Raw genomic sequence first — 10,061 nt, forward strand, 5'->3', positions numbered from 1 at the left:
GCGGACTACTATGGCTCGAGGAACACTAGACTACATTTCCCCATAAGAAAGGCTGCCAAGGATAAACAACTAGATTGTCGGATCCCACTCATACCAAGCATTTCAATTAAGCAAACATGAGTACAAAGGTACTCAGCAAGTCTTACATCAGAACCTACTATACATGCTTATTCTCAAGAAGGTGGTGGGGTTAATGCAGCAAGCCAGCTTTGACTCTTGGCTAAGCTATCCTACGGAACTTCACCAGTAAAATAATTTTCGCACACGAGTCCACTACTCACCAACACAATACTCCACTGTGGATCCTCCCTCGTCATCCTACGAGAGGGCCATCCTCGATACTCACACTTATCTTGAGTCTTTTAGTAGTGTCCATTAACTTGTCTATGAACTGTATAGGCAACCAAGTAGTCCTTTACCGCGGACGCGGCTATTCGAATAGTTTTATACCCTGCAGGGGTGTACTTCTTCATACACGCTTTCACCACTTACCGCCGCTTACGCGACATGTACTCGGCAACCTTCAAGCGGAAGCCCAGCGAGGGTGTTGGCCACGGCCTACCTAAACACTTAAGTCTCTAGTCCAGGTTTATCGCCTATCCAGGTTCCATCCGCAGGGAGTCCGGCCGAGGTTTCCACATACGGCCCCGAACGATGTGAACAGGGTCCCGAGACGCCAAACGGGCGCCCGGCATACCCGGCCACGGTGTATCTACCGCAACATAGCCCACCCCTAGGGTCAGCGCTGCGCATGGCCGCCAACACATAACCTACAAACACCAGAAACTATTTGCAACTCCTGGACAGAGTACTAAGGTGATTAAGAAGCCGAGAGGGTCCATTGGTATCGGGCCCAATGTACGGTAGTAACTGCATCTTAAATCACACATACAGATCTCAGTTCTTAGGGACGGCCTCAATGAAACAACCCACCATGTACTCCTACATGGCCTCTCATCGATACCTTTACCAAAACAATGTTCAACACATCCATCACATTACCGACATAAGCATTTCACTCTAGCCCATCACCCAGATGAACCAGACCTGACACAACTCTAAGCATAGCAGGCATAGCAAGGGTAGGAATCACATACATGGCTCAATCAACTCCTACACATGCTAGTGGGTTTCATCTAGTTACTCTGGCAATGACAGGTCATGCAGAGGATAAGGGTTCAACTACCGTAGCACACAGCAGTTTGAATCGCGTTGTCTTAATGCAGTAAACAAGAGCAGAAGCGAGAACATGGGTTTGTATCGGAATGATCAATGGTTGCTTGCCTGATGGAGTGGTAGTGGGATACTGCCCTTCAGTTGGATACTCGTGAATATCCTCGGAGGCAGAACCTACCACGAAGAACACATCGGAGCACAATCAACACATGACGATATGCAACAATATGATGCATGCTATGACATGGCAATATGAATGTGTCTTGGCCTAATGCAAGTTATAATAGAGAGGAATGAACTCATTTGAATCAAAGATTCAAATATTAGCTCATTAAACATGGCCTTAATAGTGCATTTCCTTATTCTTCTTAAACAGCAAGGTAAACTCGTTTTGTCATGCATGAAACCATTACAGATGGATAGATTGAATTTTTCTGATCATTTTTCATATATAATTCTTTGCATTTGGAGCTATGGTTGATTTTCTATGATTTTTAGAAGTTTTGAGTATTTTCTGGAATTTCCTGAATAAAATTAAATCCAGAAAATGCATTACTGCATCAGCATTGCGTCATGCTGACCTCAGCAGGTCAAAGGCGCCAGCCCAGGTCAAACCTGATTGGTGGGCCCCTTCTGTCAGCCTCTCGGTGCACTAACTATGTTTAGTTAGCCTAATTACTGGGCAGGGCCCACTAGTCAGTGACTATACTAATTAAACTAACTAATTTTAGTTAGAAACTAATATGGATAATTAGCAGAGGGGGCCCACTTGTCATTGACTCAAAGGAGTCAACCTAGGCCCATCCAGGGGTCAAACTGGTCAACTCGCCGGCGGCTCGACGCCGGCGAGGCCCGAGACGGCGGCGCGGCTCGGAAAATGCCCTCCGGCGACCAAATCGACTACGGAGACCACCCATGCGAAGCCCAGGCTCTCGCGCATCCAATGAAGCAAGTGTGAGGAGCTGGGGTGGAGCGAGCTCGCCGGAATCGAGCTCGTGGCGGCGGCCGGAGTTCGGGCGAGGTCGGTTTCGACGCTACGGTGCACGGGAGGAAGAGCTGGTGGTGGCTACTGGTTCCTGGTGCTGCACTGAGCACGGTGAGGCGCTCCGTTGTGAGCTTGCACGGCTGTGGCCACGGCTGCGCCATGGCCGGCGGCGAGAAGCTCTCGGCCGCGGTGGAAAATGGAGCTAGGGGACGAGCGCGAGCACGAGAGAAGAGGGGAAAGGAAGAGGAGCTCACAGCGGGGTCGGAGAGGGGGTCAGCGGGCTCGGGGACGGGCTGGAGAAGAGGTGCGGTCGCCGGCGATCTCGGATGCCCGAGGTTGAAGACGAGGGCGAAGGCGGCGTTGCAGGGCTTCCGGCGAAGCGTGGCTCGGTGGGGAGGTCGAGGGAGTCGAGGCGGAGCTGATGGGCTCGTCGGAGGGGCGAGGGGAGGTCTCTGGCGGCGACTACGGCGATCGGCGGCGAGGGACGCGCTCGGCCATCGCGGGAGAGGATGAGGGAGACGAGGGGGGAGTGAGAGAGGATGAGAGGGTGACGTGGGGGTCGCGTGGCGTCCTCTGGGCGTCTCCCGGCGTCGGCAGAAGCAGGAGGTGGCCGGCGCGTGGCCGGCGCGCGGCGAGCACGCGCCCCTGCCTCCTGGCGCGAGGTAGGGAGTGACTGGCCGAGCCAGTAGGCTGGGCCGAGCCAGGTAAGGCCCAGGTGGGCTTCTTTCTCCTTTTTTTTGATTTAGTTTCTGTTTTCTATTAAACTGCAACTGTTTAGCTTTATTAGAAATACTAAAACGTTTCCAAAAATCCTGAAAATAATTGTGGGCTCTATTTAGAATATTTCCAACAGCAAACATTTATTTCCGGAATTATTTGGGCATTTAAATTATTTTATAGCATTCAAATGCCCAAATTCAAATACTTATGGTTTAATTCAATGACCTTCTGTTGACCTAGAAAAATTGTGCACCAATTTTGCCAGAGGTTCTAACCTAAGACAAAGAGGGTGAACATTTTAGAAGGGCATTTCAGGTTCATTGAAATTATTTGGGTAAACCCTAGCTGTTTCCAGGGGGTGTTGGGGGTTTCTGTCTTCCCCATTTCAAATTTAAGAGAAATTTAAACATGATGCACATTCTAATGCTTGAACTAGCTAAGGTGTGACAGAATTCCCTCTGAGCTTTCCGAAGACGTTTCTTCAGTTTTTTAAGCACCCTTTGATCGACTGTTCCCAGTCATGAAACTAGCCATGCATACGTGTAAGTTTGTCATATCATTTATACCCCTATATAGTGTGCGAATAACTTTGAAAGGTGTTCGTTGGATGAAGCCAATCCGACGGTGCAAAGATGGCAGATCCGAGCACTACTGGCCGTTGGATGTCATCTACATTCCATCAGATTTTATCACATGTACAATCTAGAAGACTCCATGGTTGAACTTAAGCATAATGCACAAACCTCAAAACACAAGCACTTCTCCTTTGTTCTAGAATCTTCTGTATCATAATTGCCCAATTTTTCTTCTAGATGAATTGCCATTGTTTGTTTTACTTTATGCTTTACAACGCACAGTTCCATGAATCTTAAAATAGATTAGCTTTTCTATAAAACTAATTGATTTTGAATGAGATGAACTATAAAAATTAAACAAACATCTACATCATGCATATATAACTCAAAACTTACATGCTATAATATGATATTTATTCATAAGTTGGTTGCCAAATCTCATGCGTGCACTGCACATGTACCTTATTAGTATATACATATCGCTGTAGAACCAGCCCTTACCTTGTCCCACGCTGCTTGCACCATTTTCGGGAACATTTCATCTCTCGGAGCCTCCGAATCATTATACTCCAGGTTCTCTAAGGCTGCATGTGGAAAAAACTGTGACCGCGCATCATTGATAAGGCCTCGGTCAAGTCTCTCTCTCTCTTATTTTTCCTCTATGCCAAGTAAAAGAGACCCATACATCCAATATCCCTTATGTCACAATCATCTATAGCATTCTGAAAAGGATGCATGTACTGTTGCGATCTTGAATTGCCACCTTCCTTCTCATGTAAAAATTGAATCTCATTAAAGTCACCCAACAGGAGCCACGGGAGAGTTTCATAGTTACTAAATCATACTCCCTCCGTCCCAAAATAAGTGTCTCAAGTTTATACTAACTTTAGTATAAAGTTGTACTAAAGTTGACACTTATTTTGGGAAGGAGGGACTATTGCATAAAGCTACCTACTGGCTCTTCACTTGCCTAGTTTCACAAAGAAAAGAAAACTCTTCTGTTCGGCGTAACATAGGCTACATTTACAAACCAAGTAATATGTGCCTGTAGCAGGTTACATCATCCTGGATTCAAGCGCTCTTATAATCTTAAGAGCATTACACTACATTACACTCTGGAAAACAGTCGAGTCAACGCAAATCTACGTTAAATCAAGCAGACGGCAGATATTATACAGATAGGATCATCATACAATTATCAACCCAAGGCATCAGCAGCCTACACACCAACTTAATCACGTTCCAGCAATATTTATGGGAGCCATCACTTACTACTGCATGGCTCGAGAAAGGTCGGACAAACAACAGCTCGCCGGAGAACACAGCACACCTAGATCAGAGGGGGGAGGAAGCTACAGGATCTTCCAAAAATCGAGTTGTCGGCCACACGGTTGTCAGGAGATTGATGCTGCTAAGAGTCATTGATCAGCAGGGGATTGGTGTCGTTAGCTTGTCTACTAAAGAGCGACTGAGCCAGCTCCGGCGACAACATGTTGGCTACACATTCAAACTGCAACGAGAAATAAAACTAAGTTGTCAGGTAATTCTAAAACTGTAAGCTTACACAAAAAGATTCATGCGAAACTCAAGCAGCAAATGTTGATTGCATACCTTTTTGTGCGGATACTTTTCACGTATGGCATTAAGGGGGCATCGGTTGGTGTTGCCCTGAAGTTCCCATAGAGCGCATACACATATTTGAATATCAGAACTTTTGTATGAGGTGTAATGCTCCAGAGTACAGTTCTGCACAAGAAATACAATATATTAGAGACAAAAAAATACTTGTTCACATGGTGTATAGAGGTCTGTATCCAGAGTTTTCTTACGAACCCATGGGAGATCTGATTGGTCAAGTGTCCATCTGGCAAGAAAGACTACCGAGGCTGCCACCACTGAAGGGAGAAACCTCAGGAAATTGTAATTGGTCAAAGTCAACTCCGCAAGATAATTGGCCAGATAACCCAGAGTTACAGAAGGAGCCTGGGAATGTAGTTTGAGAAGTTAGTGATCAGCGCCATACATATAAAATGAATTAAAACTGTGCTAATATGGTTGGATGCCAGTCTTACTTTGTGAGAAGCCTGCGCTGCTCTAAGAAATCTCCTGATAAAATTTCAAGGAAAGGCTTGTTAGTGCTGAACAGAAACTTCGTATTGGAATAGAAATATGATATGATATGTTTAGTCATCCTGAGACATTAACCTGAGAAATGTTTTGATTGTGGGAACAGAAAGATTATATCCCAGACCATTAAGCACTTGGCACTCCATTTTCAGCACCTATTGAATCAGGATGACATCAGTTATGGCAGATCAACAATGACACATCGCATATGTGTAATTAACAATTGTTCAAACTTACACATGAAACAAGTACCTGGTCTTTTGTATATGTATTATCAGTTATGAAACAAAATTCTTCAACACGTGGTGCACAGATCTCTTCATATTTTCTGCAGATGGAAGTAGACTTTTAAATGATTCTACTGAAAGATATCACTGGAGCCCATGGCAGCAGAAAGAATCAAACGATAAACATAATTGATGTGTTTGGCACAAAACAAATCTTCATATCAATTTCATTGTTTTTTATATTAATAAATATTAAAATCAAGCAAATACAAACTTACGAGGCAATCAACATGCTAGTTATTCCAAGAAGTTGCAATTTCTGTCTTTCAATATATTTCCAAGAAAGAAATTGATCGATAAGGTATACAGTTAGGTACAGCGTGTCTGGCACAAGTTTATACTCTTCAGCAACCTGCAAAGATAGAGCTTCATAAACTGAGAAGTTATGGACATTAAAGATTAAACTGGAACAAGGATCTTGATTTGGGACAAAAGAAAATGCAGGTTTCCCTTATGCATGTGGGAAATGCATAACGTATGTTTCTGGTGCTGAAGACCACCGGATACCTTATTCTGACCTCTACACTATTCACAGGGTCGCGACTTATATGTTTTCTATATGTGTATACTGCACATGTTACCACCACAGCACGAGTTTAATCATGTCATGTTCGGCTCAATTTGGAATTGGGTAAGTTATGTGGTGCAAGAAGAATGCATGAGTGGATCATCACCACTGATTCAAACTTCTCATATAAAATCCTCCAGCGCTGGCATCCAATAGTTATGAGATTTGGAAGGGAAACAAAGAAACCAGGCAGACAAGAATGAAAAAGAATGTTTATGTAAGCTATTGAGTTGAGCTTGGACAGGTGTAAAAACCTAGAGGTCTATTCCTCTCTGTGAAATGAATGGGCAGAGTTCTTACCTTCCATAAAAACACACATCCACATGCAACTTGTTACTTCATAATTGCAAGTTATATACATAAGTTTGTATGCGAAGTTGCAGTGAAATGGCAATGATGAATGCTCAATCGTAAAAACATGGGAGTAGTTAAACTATTATGTATAAATTTAATCGGAAGCAATCCATACAAACCTCAACAAGCCAATCAATGAGGATTCCTCGCATGCCTTTTGTAATATCCCTTTGCAAAGTCTCCATGTAATTTGATTTAGGCCTTCTTATAAGCTGGGGCATAACATGAGCATATAAGATGGACGCTCAAATGCTTTCACAAAAATAGCATACTAACACCATAGCACAGAGATGAAACACAAGCGTCCAAAAATGAAATTCTTCCCAGCTTAATAAGGCATGTAAAATATGAGAAATTTAGAAGACCGTCTAAACAGTAGAAACTCTCCCCTTTTACCAAAAAACATCAACATACCTCTGCAGCCATTAGGTTTGTGTATATCTCTGCAGCATAGGAAATACACATTTGCGGATTGCCATTATCTTTGTCAATATCTATAATGTTTAAACCAGCATAGTCCCCTGGAAAAAAGATACAGATTCTTTAGATGCTAGTACCCCACTAAACAGAATACATGAGTATCTACAAATTTGTCAAAAATGAGTAGTGCACAAAACATTTACAATATGCTTTGTTATTTATAATTTCTGTGGCCACAGAAAGACCATCAAGATTTTGTTCGCAAAAAAGGAAGACCGTCAAGATTCAAGAATATACTCAGAATATGACCAGACAACCAGCAACAAAGTGTAAAATTACAAGTGAAGAGAATCACCAAGGAGTCTTTTGGACTTCTATGTTCAAACCTATCTTTAAGTCCAGATGCTAAACGGTAGAGAAAAGACGCGACTTAACTAACCAGTGTTTGAGTTAGCAGTTTCAAATTTATCTCCTGTGGTCCTTCCGTGAAAGAATGCCTCATGAAAACCACTCTCCCTGTTCCATTCAGTATTCTGCAACAACGACCCTTTGTTTTCAAGCAAAGCAGTGGGCTCCTCCTTTGGTGGTGAAAGCTCTTCCTTCTGAGCTTCTTCAACGTTGTGACAATCATTCACAAATGAAGTTCCACTAACAGCAGGAAGAGGTGGCTTAGGGACCTTCTTTGAGCGCTGCTTGTTTTTGCTTGGATTTCGTCCTACCTTTTGGGTGGGCCTCAACTGGGACAAAGGAAATAGCTCTTCATTTAGTTGAATATATATGTTTGGGAAAAAGTAATGGTCAACAAATCAAACTAGGATACTGTAATAATATGTGGAACATCTTGGTACCTGTAGCTTAGTCACAGCAGTGCAATTTCTGTATGAGTTTGCACAGCTTATGTTTGTCACGTCCTTGAGCACTGCTCTCCTTTTAGGGTGTGGAGCTGAAGCTACAGCACTTACACAAGTATTCTCATCCAAAGCTCCCCGTTTTGTCTTCCCTTTCGCTGTCGGTTTTTGTTCAGTTCTCACGGGTACCAGTGCGGGGTGAGCCACTCCACATCTTCTACTACTATTAGCAACTTGAGCTCGTGTGACGCGGCCACTGGGACCTTGGCAAGCAATAAGGACGGGAATATCCTTTCTTGAAGCCATTTAAGCCTGACTGGGTTAAAATGAAGATGGCATTATGGATTCATGCACTGAACAAACAAGATAGCAAGAAGTAGCATTGCAGAACTGAAAGGGGAATAAGACTACGGTGTGCATGAAGCATCATGCAACGTTGCTAAATAAGCAAGTGAAAGTACGAGTTTATCCAGTCTACTGAGAGGAGCGCATAAGCGAGAGAAACAGTAAATTCCTCAGATCTAAAAATCATAGAAGCAACCGATTAGTTATTATTCATACGCATAATTTCAACAAATTACTTTCTGGTATTGTGTCTATGAAAGAAAAATGAGAAGAAATGAAAACCCATAGCCATGAAACCCACTTCACAAGATGCACAGTTTGCATTATACTTAATCAAAATACGAAAACTGATAATGTTCTTTTTCTTTTGCAGAAAAGGTATTTCATTCTGTAATAAGCCCTGGCATTTAGTTCCACGACGGCAAGTCTTGCACAAAACATGGAGCACGTAGAAGAAAATGTAATGTCACGTCCTGCATCTATATTTTGACAGATCGGTTGTATACTTGGGCAAACAAAATCTCCAAATCGTGTTGACAGGGCATCTACAAATGAGGGGGGGGGGGGGGGGGGGGTGCAGTGGGTTGTATAGTTTATTCAAGCAAGTGCTCTAAAGAACGGCCGTAAAACCAGAACTCTAAAAAGGAAACTCAGATTTTGCAGACCACCCACCCTTTAAACCCAAGTACAGGATTCTTGGAAATATTGTAATCAGACTAAAGAAATCAGATTACCTATACCATCAGATTCATGAGTTCTTGCAAAAGAATGGGGGCACCACCAGTTGTTGAAAAAGAAAGCTCAAATTCTTTTCTTTAAAACAAGAAAGCCCACATTCGGCGGCCATGGTGTGCAAGGAAGGAGAGCATCTAGGGGAATGTGAGGACAAAGAACTCGCCGGCGTCGGGAGGGACGGGCGAGAGGGTCGCCGCCCGCGTCGATCTGCCGAGGCCCAAGAGGAGCGAGCAAGAAAGACTGGATTGCCGTCGATCCGGCGGCGAGGGAGGATGTGTCGACAGCCGGTCCTGGAGGAGGCAGGCCGCCGTCGCTGGAGTGCTTCGCCAAGAGCGAGATGTGGGGCAGCGAGGCGCGGGAGGGGCCCTGCGCTCGGGGAGGACGGGCAGGCTCTAGGGTATACGAGGGGAGAATGCAGCGGCGGGAACCCTAGCGGTCCGCGTTCAGATCTGTGCCGAAGAGGAAAGCTCTCCCCAGCGCCGGCGGGATCCGGGTGAGGCGGCTGCGGCGGAGGCGGCGACCACCTTTCGGGTTTTGAAGTTTGAAGGGAGGAGGCGGGATGATTTGGGGCGGCGTACAAGAGGAGGATAGTGCGGCCTCCGCGTACCCCCTGGGGCCTATTGGGCCGGCCTTTTTACTCTTCACGTGTCACTTGGGCTTTATCGGATAAGAGCTTGTGTAACGTAGATGGACAATAAGAGCCTAAAAATTCCTCAAAATAAAAAAAAGCCTAAAAAAGAGCCGAGTGCGAGATCTCAAAAATAAAAAACCTGAGTAATTCACCATGATGGTTGTAACTCTTTAGTGACCCCCGGATTTTCTCATAGATAAATGTACGAAATAAATCCAATTTGTAAGAAAAAGATTACTCCTTGCGTCCACGATTCCGTTCTGGACCATTAGATAAGAATCCAAAGATAA

The 10,061-nt window shown here is 44.3% G+C and overlaps 1 protein-coding gene across 4 annotated transcripts; it reads right to left on the reverse strand.

The window, feature by feature from the left end:
- Nucleotides 1–4,430: 4,430 nt before the first annotated feature.
- Nucleotides 4,431–9,711, reverse strand: LOC123102772 (cyclin-A2-1). Of its 4 annotated transcripts, none has more exons than XM_044524200.1 (12): nt 9,146–9,711; nt 8,061–8,372; nt 7,652–7,949; nt 7,207–7,313; nt 6,912–7,004; nt 6,089–6,222; nt 5,836–5,911; nt 5,662–5,738; nt 5,529–5,562; nt 5,290–5,439; nt 5,068–5,202; nt 4,431–4,984 (listed from the first exon to the last, which is right to left on the reverse strand). In XM_044524200.1, exons 2-12 carry the CDS (start codon nt 8,364–8,366, stop codon nt 4,868–4,870), a joined length of 1,527 nt encoding a protein of 508 aa, XP_044380135.1. In that variant the 5' UTR covers nt 8,367–8,372; nt 9,146–9,711; the 3' UTR covers nt 4,431–4,867. The 4 variants fall into 4 exon arrangements, with proteins under 4 accessions (XP_044380135.1, XP_044380133.1, XP_044380134.1 ...); XM_044524198.1 differs by having other exon boundaries at nt 9,140–9,711; XM_044524199.1 differs by having other exon boundaries at nt 8,061–8,376; nt 9,140–9,711.
- Between the last annotated feature and the right edge of the window lie 350 nt (nt 9,712–10,061).

Source organism: Triticum aestivum, chromosome 5A (genome assembly GCF_018294505.1).
Source record: "Triticum aestivum cultivar Chinese Spring chromosome 5A, IWGSC CS RefSeq v2.1, whole genome shotgun sequence".
In the NCBI taxonomy this organism is placed as follows: domain Eukaryota; kingdom Viridiplantae; phylum Streptophyta; class Magnoliopsida; order Poales; family Poaceae; genus Triticum; species Triticum aestivum.